Source organism: Odocoileus virginianus, chromosome 19 (genome assembly GCF_023699985.2).
Source record: "Odocoileus virginianus isolate 20LAN1187 ecotype Illinois chromosome 19, Ovbor_1.2, whole genome shotgun sequence".
Lineage (NCBI taxonomy): Eukaryota > Metazoa > Chordata > Mammalia > Artiodactyla > Cervidae > Odocoileus > Odocoileus virginianus.
In genome coordinates this window covers 16108681-16124412 of record NC_069692.1, presented here as the reverse complement: position 1 = coordinate 16124412, position 15732 = coordinate 16108681, and the positions used below count along the sequence as shown (strand labels likewise).

The following is a 15732-nucleotide window of genomic DNA, read 5'->3' as shown; positions in this document are numbered from 1 at the left end:
GGATACTGTGGTTTTTTCAGTAGTCATGTACAAATGTGAGAGTTGGACCATAAGGAAAGCCGAGTGCCTCAGAACTGATGCTTTCGAATTGTGGTGCTGGAGAAGACACTGTGAGTCCCTTGGACTACAAGGAGATCTAACCTGTCAGGAAATCAATCCTGAATATCCATTGGAAGGACTGGTGCTGAAGCAGAGGCTCCAATACTTTGGCCACCTGACGAAAAGAGCTGATTCACTGGAAAAGACCCTGATGCTGAGAAAGATTGAAGGCAAAAGGAGAAGGGGGCAACAAAGGATGAGACGGTTAGACAGCATCACCGGCTCAATGGACGTGAATTTGGACAGACTGTGGGAGACAGTGGAGGACAGAGGAGCCTGGCATGCTGCAGTCCATGGGGTCACGAAGAATCAGACATGACTTAGTGACTGAACAACAAATCAGCCCACATCAGATGATATTAATTTTTGTTTTCCATTCATCATTACTCAAGTCAACCATTAACATATTAACTTCAACTATTGCATGCATATCTTTTTTTCCCCTCATCTTCCGGTCATATTTATTATTGATAATGCCAACTATATATAACCAAGTATTTTTTTTAACTGTAATTCTGTTCTCAGGATCAGAATTTTCCTTACAAATATGTTCCCTTCTATTACACACCAAAATATTTTTATAGGGCCATGGGTTAACTCAATATTGAATTTGAATATATACATGAACATTTAATATTTGTCAATGGACAGGATATATTTATTTTGGTCCTAACTTTAAATTTCATTTGGTAGCAATAGGATTCTTCTCCTAAATCTTGACCTGGAGGGCAGGTTGGCATGCAAAGTTAGTTACCGAACTCCCACTGCCCAATCCAGTATCTACACAGCACGGCTCTAACGCATTGGGGAGGAAGTAACCTTTGCTTGTACTTGACTAGATGGGTTGAAGCAGTCAGTGGCTCTTTGATTAGAAGCAAAACTTTTAATTCCCTAATGCACTGCTGCCAGGGTTCTGTCCATACTTTGTTACAGCTATAAATACTAGTCAACCAAGGGCCATGCTTTGTTAATGAAAATGAAAGACTCTAGATGAATGAATAAAGAGAAACAATTGAAGAATGAAAATTAATGTGAATGATCTGGGCAGCCAGAGAAATCAGTTCCCATTCGGCTGTAGCTTCATGGGTGACTAGCAAGTCGATAATGATGAAGGGATAACAGTTCCCATCTTCTTTCTAGTTTTACTATTCTACAGGTTGAAAGGTGTGAAACTGTTGACCACTGACTCATTTTGACCTTTAAACCTACCAATTTTATGATTCAAACAAAGACATCTGAAGTCATAATACTTATTCATAAAGCTTTATCCATAATGATTAAAAGAAAGCTGTCCCCAAATCTGTAATTACTTACTTATTATATATGGTTTCTAAAGCAACTGCAATTTTCTGGTATTTACACAACATTCAAGCACTATTTTCCAAATTTTTTTTTTTTCCCCCTCATTAAACAGAGAATGTGCGTGTGTGCTGAGGCACTTAGTTGCAGCCGACTCTTTGCAACCCCATGGACAGTAACCCGTCAGGCTCCTCTGTCCATGGGATTTTTCAGGCAAGTATACTGGAGTGAGTTGCCATGTCCTTCTCCAGGGGATCTTCCTGACCCAGGGATTGAACAAGCAGCTCTTACATCTCCTGAACTGGTAGGCAGGTTCTTTACCTGCACCATTTGGAAAGCCTCAAATGGAGAATAATACCAGCCTTTTCAACATGTGGGAAATTTAAGAGAGGAAAAATGAAAAATTATAATTGAAAGCATTTTGGAAATATATCAAGTGCTATGTAAATGTTATTCTATAACAAAGGTACAGATGTTTATTATTCATTTAACAAACACTTATGTACCTAATATACAACAAGCATTATTATAATTCTTAAGTGAACAAAAGACATTTAGTCTCTGTTCTCATATAACTTGCACTTAAAGAGGAGACATACATCTTTTAAATATATGAGCTTCTTCATTTGGCAGAAATTATACCAGCTACTGCTATTACATGAGCAAAATATTCCAGAATTATTCAATTGTAACAGAATTTAAAACACTATATCCCTGGAAGAATACTAAACTATGAGTTATGTCTTTTAAACCTTAAGCAAATAGCTTCTCTCTTTTTATAAGGTGAAATGATCTATATATTAGCTGATAGAACAGGGTTCTAACAGGACAAAAGAAATAATACGTATCCAAACAGACATGATGAACTCTTTTCTTTAACATTTTTATTATGGAATTATTCCAAATACACATAATAGGAAGAAAGCATTATATAAACCAGAGCCATCACAGTTTCAAAATTTGGATTGATTGACATGTCTCTGAAGTTCATTTTCCTCTACAGGTTTCCCTTCTTAAAGCTTTTAAGATAAAACACATTATAAATTGCTATTTATTATATCTGTGCTTGCATTAAAACAAACTGAAGATTTGAGTTATCAATGGTATCAATTTTTTGTTTCATTTACTGAACAAGACAAAAATAAGAATCCAGAATAACAATACCAGCACTACCATAAGCAATATGAATACTTAAAACAATAATATTTCTTTTGTTTTGTCATTTAGACAACATATCATTTGGCATATACAGTCAAATGCCTGTGTTTTAAAGTGCCTTAAAAAAAATTTAAGTGCCTTTCAGGGTGTGGAGAAAAAGAAACCCTCCTATACTGTTGGTGGGAATGTAAATTGGTGCAGATACTCTGGAGAATAGTATCGAGGTTCTGTAAAAACTAAAAACAGAGTTACCATATGATCCAGCAATCCTACTCTTGCGCATATATGTGATGAAAATTCTAATTCAAAAAGACACATGCACCTCAATAATCATTGCAGCACTGTTTACAATAGCCAAGACATGGAAGCATCCTAAGTGTCTATCTAGAGATGAATAGATAAAGATGATGTGGTATATATATATATATATATATATATATAATATAATATCAGTCATAAAAAAAGAATGAAATAATGCTATTTGCAGCACATGGTTGGACCTAGAGATTATCATACTAAGGGAAGTCAGAGAAAGACAACCATCATATGATATCACTTATATGTGGAATCTAAAAAAATGATATAAATGAAATTATTTACATAACAGAGAATCAGACATAGAAAACAAACTTTCTCTGGTTACCAGAGGACACAATAAGGGTGTGTGGGAGATAAATTAGGAGTGTGGGATTAACATAAACACTACTATATATAAAACAGATAAATAACAGGGACCTACTAGAGAGCACAAGAAACTATATTCAATGCCTTGTAATAACCTATAATGGAAAAGATTCAGAAAATAACATATGTATGCATAACTGAATCACTTTGACATACATCTGAAATTAACACATTGAAAATTTACTATACTTTGAAAATGGTTAAATAATTAAAGTGTTTCTTACAAGGTTATATTGTCAAGTAGGTACTGGTCAGTCAGAGAGTCAGTCAGTCAGTTCAGTCGCTCAGTCGGGTCCAACTCTTTGCGACCCCATGAATCTCAGCACGCCAGGCCTCCCTGTCCATCACAAACTCCCTGAGTTTACTCAAACTCATGTCCATCGAGTCCATGATGCCATCCAGCCATCTCATCCTCTGTCGCCCCCTTCTCCTCCTGCCCCCAATCCCTCCCAACATCAGGGTCTTTTCCAATGAGTCAACTCTTCGCATGAGGTGGCCAAAGTATTGGAGTTTCAGCTTCAGCATCAGTCCTTCCAATGAACACCCAGGACTTATCTCCTTCAGGTACTGTTAGGGTCATTTAATTATATGTATTTATAGTATGATATGAACTATTTAAATGACCCCAAAGTAAGGTATATTTCCCAACTCTTCAGCTCATTCCTTACTTATCCCTATAAGCAATCACTTAACAAAATATGATACATCCTTTCATTTTTTAATACAAGCACACTTGAACTTGTATTTATATTCCCACCCTTTCCCATGTAAATAGTAACGTACTAAACACTTTTTTGTTTTTGGTCTCCACCCTTTTCTCTCTTAACAAAAGATCCTGAGGGGAGGAGCCAAGATGGTGGAGGAATAGGACGGGGAGACCACTTTCTCTCCTACAAATTCATCGAAAGAACATTTGAACGCTCAGCAAATTTCACAAAACAACTTCTGATCGCTAGCAGAGGACATCAGGCGCCCAGAAAAGCAGCCCATTGTCTTCGAAGGGAGGTAGGACAAAAATATAAAAGATTAAAAGGGAGTCAAAAGAGCTACGGACGGAGACCCGTCCCGGGAAGGGAGTCTCTCAATAGAGGAAGTTTCCAATCACCAGGAAACCCTCGCACTGGCGGGACTAGGGGAAGTTTTCGGCAATCTAACTGGGAGGAAAAATTAAACAAGGTCCACAGATTACGTGCCTAAAAGCAACTCCCAGCAGAAAAGTACCCCAGATGCCCGTACCTGCCAGCAACAAGCGGGGCGGAACGGAGAGGAGCGGGCGGCATTGCTTAGGGTAAGGACCGGCTCGAAGACCCTGAGAGCAATCGGAGGGAGCTTTTTTAAACTGTGAGGTAGCAAGGGTCAAAATTAACTGGCCCGAACACACTGCTGGCGGTTCGCAAAACAAAGGGACTGAGAATCTCCAGAGAAGAGCCGGCCCATCCCCACTGGAGGTAGGAGGCAGGGGGAAGGGGAAAAGGGCAAACTCAGCCCCTGAGAAGCCACCCCCTCCCACACTGCAAACAGGCCCCCGGTTCCTATCTAAAGACTTCCTGAGACCCGACTGGCGGAGTGCGCTGGGGCTGCGGAGGGGAAAAGCGCGCCGTACCCGGAGAGATTGCGCCCAAGCCTCTGGCTGCCTGGGCCGCTCAGGCCAAGAAAGGCACAAAACGCAGGAGCAACCGAATCCGCGCTTTTGTGGAGTACCCGAAAACTGGAACCGCACTCAACGCAGGGCCCGCTCCATATAGAGCAGCCGGGAGCCTGAGCGGTGTGGACGGCGAAAGCACGGACACCTGTGAGCGCGGCAAACCCAGTGTGGCCGGAACACGGTGAGTGCTATCCACACAGAGCGGTATCTGTCTGCAGCACCCCGCCCTCCCCGTAGCAGGACTGAACTGAACTAGAGAACCTAAATAAGAGATCACCTCCGCCCGCCTGTGTCAGGGCGGAAATTAGACACCGAAGAGACGGCAAACAGAAGCCAAATAAACAAAGGGAACCGCTTCAGAAAGGACCGGTGCAACAGATTAAAATCCCTGAAGGTAACACCGACTACACCGGAAGGGGCCTACAGATATCGAGAAGTGTAAGCTGGAAAGAGGAGCTATCTGAAACTGAACTGAACCTACGCTTACCGCAACAACTCCAGAGAAATTCCTAGATATATATGTATATATATTTTTTTTTAATAAAAAAAAAATTTTTTTTTCTGTCCTTTTTTCTTATTTTTTCTCTTTTGTTTTCTTTTAAAATTCCCTATTACTCCCCCATTACTCCTCAACTTTCATTTTCATATATTTTTACCATTTTTTTTAATTAGGGAAAAAATTTTTTTTCTTTTTTTTCCTTTTTCTTGTTTTTCTCTCCTATTTCCTTTTAAAGTCCTCTAATACTCCTCTATTATTCCTTAATTTTCATTTTCATTTCACTTTCATTTTCATATATTTTTACGATTTTTTTAATTAGGGAAAAAATTTTTTTTCTTTTTTTTCCTTTTTCTTGTTTTTCTCTCCTATTTCCTTTTAAAGTCCTCTAATACTCCTCTATTATTCCTTAATTTTCATTTTCATTTTCATTTCCTTGCCAAAAAAAAAAAGAGAGAAACCCTATTTTTAAACCTAACTTCATATACAGTTCTAAATTTTTTTGTGTTTTTGTTTTTAAATATTGTATTTCAAAGAGTCTAACCTCTACACTAGACTTTTAATCTTTGTTTTTCAGTAGTATGTGATATAAATTTTGGTCATTTAAGAATCCAATATTCAGTTCCCATTTCTATTCAGGAGTGTGGTGATTACTCTTCCACTTTTGACTCTCTGTTTTCTACCTCAGAACACCTCTATTTCCTCCTTTCCCCTTCTCTTCCCAATCCAACTCTGTGAATCTTTATGGGTGTCTGGGCTACGGAGAACACTTTGGGAACAGATAACTGCGTAGATCTGTCTCTCTCCTCTTGAGTCCCCTTTTTCGCCTCCTGCTCACCTCTATCTCCTTCCTCCTTCTCCTATTCTTTATGTAACTCTGTGAACCTCTCTGGTTGTCTCTCACGGTGGAGAATCTTTTCACCATTAACCTAGAAGTTTTATTATCAGTGCTGTATAGTTGGAGAAGTCTTGAGACTATTGGAAGAATAAAACTGAAATCCATAGGCAGGAGACTTAAGCCCAAATCCTGAGAAAACCAGAAAACTCCTGACTACACGGAACATTAAGGAATAAGAGACCATCCAAAAGCTTCCATACCTACACCAAAACCAACCACCACCCAAGAGCCAATAAGCTCCAGTACAAGACATACCACGCAAATTCTTTAGCAACGCAGGAACATAGACCTGAGTGTCAACATACAGGCTCTCCAAAGTCACACCTAACACATAGACCCATCGCAAAACTCATTACTGGACACTCCATTGCACTCCAGAGAGAAGAAATCCAATTCCACGCACCAGAACGCTGACACAAGCTTCCCTAACCAGGAAACCTTGACAAACCAATCGTCCAACTCCACCCACTGGGTGAAACCTCCACAATAAAAAGGAACCTCAGACCACAAGAATACAGAGAGCCCACTCCAGACACAGCAATCTAAACAAGATGAAAAGGCAGAGAAATACCCAACAGGTAAAGGAACATGAAAAAAGCCCACCAAGTCAAACAAAAGAGGAGGAAATAGGGAATCTACCTGAAAAAGACTTTAGAATAATGATAATAAAAATGATCCAAAATCTTGAAAACAAAATGGAGTTACAAATAAATAGCCTGGAGACAAAGATTGAGAAGATGCAAGAAATGTTTAACAAGGACCTAGAAGAAATTAAAAAAAGTCAATTAAAAATTAATGATGAAATAAATGAGATCAAAAACACTCTGGAGGGAACCATGAGTAGAATAACAGAGACAGAAGATAGGATAAGTGAGTTAGAAGATAAAATGGTGGAAATAAATGAAGCAGAGAGGAAAAAAGAAAAAAGAATCAAAAGAAATGAGGACAACCTCAGGGACCTCTGGGACAATGTGAAACGCCCCAACATTCGAATCATAGGAGTCCCAGAAGAAGAAGACAAAAAGAAAGGCCATGAGAAGATACTCGAGGAGATAATAGCTGAAAACTTCCCTAAAATGGGGAAGGAAATAGCCAACCAAGTCCAAGAAACCCAGAGAGTCCCAAACAGGATAAACCCAAGGCGAAACACCCCAAGACACATTAATCAAATTAACAAAGATCAAACACAAAGAACAAATATTAAAAGCAGCAAGGGAGAAACAACAAATAACACACAAAGGGATTCCCATAAGGATAACAGCTGATCTATCAATAGAAACCCTTCAGGCCAGAAGGGAATGGCAGGACATACTTAGAGTAATGAAAGAGAATAACCTACAACCTAGATTACTCTGCCCAGCAAGGATCTCATTCAGATATGAAGGAGAACTCAAAAGCTTTACAGACAAGCAAAAGCTGAGAGAATTCAGCACCACCAAACCAGCTCTTCAACAAATACTAAAGGATCTTCTCTAGACAGGAAACACAGAAAGGTGGTATAAACGTGAACCCCAAACAACAAAATAAATGGCAACGGGACCATACCTATCAATAATTACCTTAAATGTAAATGGGTTGAATGCCCCAACCAAAAGACAAAGGCTGGCTGAATGGATACAAAAGCAAGACCCCTATATATGCTGTCTACAAGAGACCCACCTCAAAGCAAGGGACACATACAGACTAAAAGTGAAGGGCTGGAAAAAAATATTCCACGCAAACGGAGACCAAAAGAAAGCAGGAGTCGCAATACTCATATCAGATAAAATAGACTTTCAAATAAAGGCTGTGAAAGGAGACAAAGATGGACACTACATAATGATCAAAGGATCAATCCAAGAAGAAGATATAACAATTATAAATATATACGCACCCAACATAGGAGCACCGCAATATGTAAGGCAAACGCTAACAAGTATGAGAGAAGAAATTAATAGTAACACAATAATAGTAGGAGACTTTAATACCCCACTCACAACTATGATCAACTGAACAGAAAATGAACAAGGAAACACAAACTTTAACGGACACAATGGACCAGCTAGACCTAATTGACATCTATAGGACGTTTCACCCGAAAACAATCAACTTCACCTTTTTCTCAAGTGCACACGGAACCTTCTCCAGAATAGATCACATCCTGGGCCATAAATCTAGTCTTGGTAAATTCAAAAAGATTGAAATCATTCCAGTCATCTTTTCTGACCACAGTGCAGTAAGATTAGATCTCAATTACAGGAAAAAAATTATTAAAAATTCAAACATATGGAGGCTAAACAACACGCTTCTGAATAACCAACAAATCATAGAAGAAATCAAAAAAGAAATCAAAATATGCATAGAAATGAATGAAAATGAAAACACAACAACCCAAAACCTATGGGACACTGTAAAAGCAGTGCTAAGGGGAAGATTCATAGCATCAGAGGCCTACCTCAAGAAACAAGAAGAAAGTCAAATAAATAACCTAACTCTACACCTAAAGCAACTAGAGGAGGAAGAAATGAAGAACCCCAGGGATAGTAGAAGGAAAGAAATCTTAAAAATTAGGGCAGAAATAAATGCAAAAGAAATTAAAGAGATCATAGCAAAAATTAACAAAGATAAAAGCTGGTTTTTTGAAAAAATAAACAAAATTGACAAACCATTAGCAAGACTCATTAAGAAACAAAGGGAGAAGAAACCAAATTAACAAAATTAGAAATGAAAATGGAGAGATCACAACAGACAACACTGAAATACAAAGGATCATAAGAGACTACTACCAGCAGCTCTATGCCAATAAAGTGGACAACTTGGAAGAAATGGACAAGTTCTTAGAGAAGTATAACTTTCCAAAACTGAACCAGGAAGAAATAGATCTTAACAAAACGATCACAAGCAAGGAAATCGAAACTGTAATCAGAAATCTTCCAGCAAACAAAAGCTCAGGACCAGATGGCTTCACAGCTGAATTCTACCAAAAATTTAGAGAAGAGCTAACACCTATCTTACTCAAACTCTTCCAGAAAATTGCAGAAGAAGGTAAACTTCCAAACTCATTCTATGAGGCCACCATCACCCTAATTCCAAAACCAGACAAAGATGCCACAAAAAAAAGAAAACTACAGGCCAATATCACTGATGAACATAGATGCAAAAATTCTTAAAGAAATTCTAGCAAACAGAATCCAACAACATATTTAAAAAATCATACATCATGACCAAGTGGGCTTTATCCCAGGAATGCAAGGATTCTTTAATATCTGCAAATCAATCAATGTAATACACCACATTAACAAATTGAAAGATAAAAACCATATGATTATCTCAATAGATGCAGAAAAAGCCTTTGACAAAATTCAACATCCATTTATGATTAAAACTCTCCAGAAAGCAGGAATAGAAGGAACATACCTCAACATAATAAAAGCTATATATGACAAACCCACAGCAAGCATCACCCTCAATGGTGAAAAATTGAAAGCATTTCCCCTGAAATCAGGAACAAGACAAGGGTGCCCACTCTCACCACTACTATTCAACATAGTTTTGGAAGTTCTGGCCACAGCAATCAGGGAAGAAAAAGAAGTAAAAGGAATCCAGATAGGAAAACAAGAAGTGAAACTCTGTTTGCAGATGACATGATCCTCTACATAGAAAACCCTAAAGATTCTACCAGAAAATTACTAGAGCTAATCAATGAATACAGTAAAGTTGCAGGATATAAAATTAACACACAGAAATCTCTTGCATTCCTATACACTAACAATGAGAAAACAGAAAGAGAAATTGAGGAAACAATACCATTCACCACTGCAACAAAAAGAATAAAATACTTAGGAGTATATCTACCTAAAGAAACAAAAGACCTATACATAGAAAACTATAAAACACTGATGAAAGAAATCAAAGAGGACACAAACAGATGGAGAAATATACCGTGTTCATGGATTGGAAGAATCAATATTGTCAAAATGGCTATACTACCCAAAGCAATCTATAGATTCAATGCAATCCCTATCAAACTACCAACGGTATTTTTCACAGAACTAGAACAAATAGTTTCACAATTTGTATGGAAATACAAAAAACCTCGAATAGCCAAAGTAATCCTGAGAAAGAAGAATGGAGCTGGAGGAATCAATCTGCCTGACTTCAGACTCTACTACAAAGCCACAGTCATCAAGACAGTATGGTACTGGCACAAAGACAGAAATATAGATCAATGGAACAGAATAGAAAGCCCAGAGATAAATCCACGAACCTATGGTCACCTTATCTTCGACAAAGGAGGCAAGGATATACAATGGAAAAAAGACAACCTCTTTAACAAGTGGTGCTGGTAAACTGGTCAACCATCTGTAAAAGAATGAAACTAGAACACTTTCTAACACCATACACAAAAATAAACTCAAAATGGATTAAAGATCTAAATGTAAGACCAGAAACTATAAGACTCCTAGAGGAGAACATAGGCAAAACACTCTCCAACATAAATCACAGCAGGATCCTCTATGACCCACATCCCAGAATTTTAGAAACAAAAGCAAAAATAAACAAATGGGACCTAATGAAACTTAAAAGCTTTTGCACAACAAAGGAAACTATAAGCAAGGTGAAAAGACAGCCCTCAGATTGGGAGAAAATAATAGCAAACGAAGCAACAGACAAAGGATTAATCTCAAAAATATACAAGCAACTCCTCCAGCTCAACTCCAGAAAAATAAATGATCCAATCAAAAAATGGGCCAAAGAACTAAACAGAAATTTCTCCAAGGAAGACATACATATGGCTAACAAACACATGAAATGATGCTCAACATCACTCATTATCAGAGAAATGCAAATCAAAACCACAATGAGGTACCATTATACGCCAGTCAGGATGGCTGCTATCCAAAAGTCTACAAGCAATAAATGCTGGAGAGGGTGTGGAGAAAAGGGAACCCTCTTGCACTGTTGGTGGGAATGCAAATTAGTACAGCCACTATGGAAAACAGTGTGGAGATTTCTTAAAAAGCTGGAAATAGAACTGCCATATGACCCAGCAATCCCACTTCTGGGCATACACACCAAGGAAACCAGATCTGAAAGAGACACATGCACCCCAATGTTCACCGCAGCACTGTTTATAATAGCCAGGACATGGAAGCAACCTAGATGCCCATCAGCAGACGAATGGATGAGGAAGCTGTGGTACATATACACCATGGAATATTACTCAGCCATTAAAAAGAATTCATTTGAATCAGTTCTAATGAGATAGATGAAACTGGAGCCCATTATACAGAGTGAAGTAAGCCATAAAGATAAAGACCATTACAGTATACTAACACATATATATGGACTTTAGAAAGATGGTAAAGATAACCCTATATGCAAAACAGAAAAAGACTCAGATATATAGAACAGACTTGTGGACTCTGGGAGAAGGTGAGGGTGGGATGTTTCAAGAGAACAGCATCGAAACATGTATATTATCTAGGGTGAAACAGATCACAAGCCCAGGTTGGGTGCATGAGACAAGTGCTCGGGCCTGGTGCATTGGGAAGACCCAGAGGGATCGGGTGGAGAGGGCGGTGGGAGGGGGGACCGGGATGGGAATACATGTAAATCCATGGCTAATTCATTTCAATGTATGACAAAAACCACTGCAATGATGTAAAGTAATTAGCCTCCAACTAATAAAAATAAATGGAAAAAAAACAAAAGATCCTGAGTGTCACTCCATGGCAATATACAGAGGTATTTCTTATTCAGTTTTATAACTGCATAGTATTACCCTGTAGATAAACCACAACTAACTCAACAATTCCCTATTTAAGGACACTGTATTATTCCTAGTCTTTTGATAGTTACTGTTGTTGTTTAGCTGTTAAGTCATGTCTGACTCTTTTGCAGCTCCATAGACTGTAGCCTGCCAAGCTCCTATGTCCATCGGATTTCCCAGGCAAGAACACTGGAGTGGATTGACATTTCTTTCTCCATGAAATCCTCCTGATCCAGGTATCAAACATGTGTCTCCTGCATTGACAGGCGGATTCTTTACCACTGAGGCACCAGGGAAGCCCCAATCTCTATACTATATGCTCTAATATGCTATAAAACATATTTGAAAAAAAAAACATATTTGTACACATGCATTTTCAAAATTTTTGTCAGTGTATCTCTGGGATAGATTTCTATAAATGAGATGGCTGGATGAAAGGGTAAATGCATGTCTGCTTCTGCTAGAAACTGCAAAATTCCCTCATATAAGCCTCAAAAATATACTATTAATAAAATTGCTATTGGCAGTTAATGGAATAGATGACAAAGAAAGTAAAATAAATTAATTATATTTTTATGGTAAACCAATATTCCTTACACATAATTATATTTGAAGCATTTAAATGACTTTTTGAGCCACTAACACATTCACTTTAGGATAAAAAGGGAGGAAAATCCCTTACACAATATGCATCAAAATGTACCATAGCCTTCCCAGAAAAGTTTGTTCCTTATACTTAAGGTTATGCCAAAGGATGCAGACTTCCCTGATAGCTCAGTTGGTAAAGAACCCACCTGCAATGCAGGAGACCCCAGTTCGATTCCTGGGTTGGGAAGATCTGGTGGAGAAGGGATAGGCTACCCACTACAGTATTCTTGGGCTTCCCTTGTGGCTCAGCTGGTAAAGAATCTGCCCTGTGGGAAACCTGGGTTTGATCCCTGGGTTGGGATGCTTGCTTGGAGAAGGGAAAGGCTACTTACTCCAGTATTCTGGCCTGGAGAATTCTATGGACTGTATAGTCCATGGGGTTGCAAAGAGCTGGAAACAACTGAGAAACTTTCACTTTCATGACAAAGGACATATGATGCAACACTGATAAAAACATCATTATTGTATCTAAGGTAAATTATTCTCAGTTGTATCTAGATATAAAACACTCTTCAAAAAATATATTTAATTCTTTAGTAAAAACATTAGTTAGAACAATTACTTAAGAATACTTGATTAAGTCAAAATAGGTATGCCCTAAATGATTAAGTTTTATGATACAAAGACGCTATTTTTAACAACTCTTCTGGCATTATTTTATCTATTTACCATAGAAAGAATGTTAGTAAAGTTAAGACGTGGTTTCAAGTGAAATCTTTGCTATCAGGGTTATATCAGTAAGTCAATTCACTCACTTCACTGATCCTGAATTTCCCTGAATTTCTCCATCTGTCAAATGAAGTTAAAATTTTAAATGAAATAAGATCTGAAAACACACTTTTATACTGCAGAGCACTGATATAAATAAAAAAGTATATTTATTGCACTTCTAGACAAGACTATGTCGAGATACTTAAAAGACTTGAAGATATATCAGGCATACATATCTTTAACAAACTTCAACTAGTAAGAAAGAGGTAAACACACAAATAATGATTCCACAAAGCAAAAGATATATTTCTACTAAAAGAGTAACACAGAAACTGCATACAATTCAAAGCAGAATCATCTACTTGTAAGTGATCCTAAAGTTTCCATTTGGACAGATATCAAAGATAAATAGACAAGTAAAGATGGGGCACAAAAAGGGAGAAGGTATCATTTCAAATAGCAACATCAACAACATAAAGAAAGGGAAAGCTTGGGGACATGCACATACAAGGGGCATCCTAGTCTTGAAATCTTGCTTTACATTTGTGTACTTTGCAATTTCAAAAGGCACTGTCACAAAATATGAAACAATAAAATAATTTTCTTTAATCCTGCTTTCATGGAGGGGGGAAAAGCAGCAATGAGAAGAATCAAGAGATTTTTCTGGAGTATATTTGGAGGATTATCCATGTTAGCTCACTTGCTGACACAATATAATACAATAATCAATGATATGCAAAATGATGACCCCAAGGAATTACAAAAGTTAAGTCATTAAAGATATGGGGTACTTCTTAGGAGAGGAAAATTACTAAAATACAATAAAGCTTTTCCTTTTAAATTAAAGAATAAAATTCAACATTTTCATTAGAATATGTGATTTTCTGTTCATTTTAAAAACATATTTTCATTTTGATTTTCCTTCTGATCTCAAACGCTAATCAACAAATATGTTTCTAACTACATTTAATTTTTTGTATTCTAGTTACTTATTATTTTTAGTCTAGAGATCTGTATATTCTATTTAGCAATCTCCTCACAAATTCTTTCATTAATCAACCAATCCCTTAATGTCTATAAGTATGCAATTTTAAAAAGCATGGCTCCTAATTAGATCAGAATGAGTAAACTTTGAAATACAAAATTTGTATCTAAATAATTACTTAACTACATATACCAAGTTATTTAAATGTTGTTTTCATATTTCATAATTAGCAATAAAATGGTGAATAATAACAAAGCAATGATACATACTTCTTAAGATGCAAAATGATTAGCTCACATAAAAAATGCCATAGAAAGGCATTTTTACATTAGATAATTTAAGAAATATAATAACATTACTACTCAGAAATAATGCAATAGTTTTTTATTAGGTAAATCTACATGTATGCAGCTTCAAATTGATAAAAACATATCAAATTGTTAAAGAAAAGCCAAAATGATAAACAGGTACCAAGTTGATATAGTGGGGCTTTGGGTACTGAAAGTTTTCCCCACAGTTTTTGGTCATCCATTCTTAAATGTTTGGTGCAGATGGTAAAGAATCTGTCTGCAATGCAGGAGACCCAGGTTCAGTCCCTGGGTTGGGAAGATCCCCTGTAGAAGGAAGTGGCAACCCACTCCAGTATTCTCCTCTGGAAAATCCCATGGACAGAGGAGCCTGCCGGGCTACAGTCCACAGGGTCCAAAGAGTCAGACACAACTGAGTACAGCACATAATCTAGAATGACAAAAAGAACTCTCCTTGGCTTTGTTAGGTAGTTAGAATAGGAAATAGGAGTCCAGAATGGCGGTGGCTAAAAGACAAGGAAGGGAAAAGCCTGTGAAAATAGAACAGAAGAAGGTCCGAGGACCCAAGTGAGGACCTCAGGTAGAACAAACAACACTCCTGGCTAGCCCAATTTACATAGGGCAGGCCCAGGGGGAGGAAAAAACATATAAAAAGAGGAGCCAAAGCAGGCTCTCCCCCTACCCACCACGCTGGGGCACTCTTCTCTTCACGTCTTTGGGTCAACTTGCCCTCACACCTGAAGATGGATTTTCCTGCTAATATCTAAATAAAATAGAGCTGTAACACTGAGCTGTAACACTGATTTGTCTAAGAGCTATAACACAGTCTGTTCAGGACCTGAGAGCTGTGACACGCCGAGGGCTTTAATGTCCATCTCTCCAAATCTTTGTTGTGACGAGATAGAACCAAGGAGCATACGCTCGCCTGACAGCTTGAATTATTAAAAAAAAATACACACACACACACACATATATATATATATACAAAAAGAAAGGATTGTTGAACTTATTGTAACTAATTCCAAGCAGAATTAAACATTTTGTAATTC

The 15732-nt window shown here is 37.6% G+C and overlaps 1 protein-coding gene across 6 annotated transcripts in view; it reads right to left on the bottom strand.

Moving 5' to 3' along the window:
- Positions 1–15732, bottom strand: part of TBC1D32 (TBC1 domain family member 32) — a 187722-nt gene that overhangs the window by 13725 nt on the left and 158265 nt on the right. Inside the window, exon 33 of one of the 6 annotated variants that reach the window (XM_020887471.2) lies at positions 13435–13468. The exons of the other annotated variants lie outside the window; for them this stretch is intronic. Within the exon in view, the coding sequence (XP_020743130.2) occupies positions 13436–13468 (33 nt within the window). The 3' untranslated portion in view covers position 13435. The remainder of the gene's footprint in view (positions 1–13434; positions 13469–15732) is intronic. 6 annotated transcript variants of the gene reach the window in all.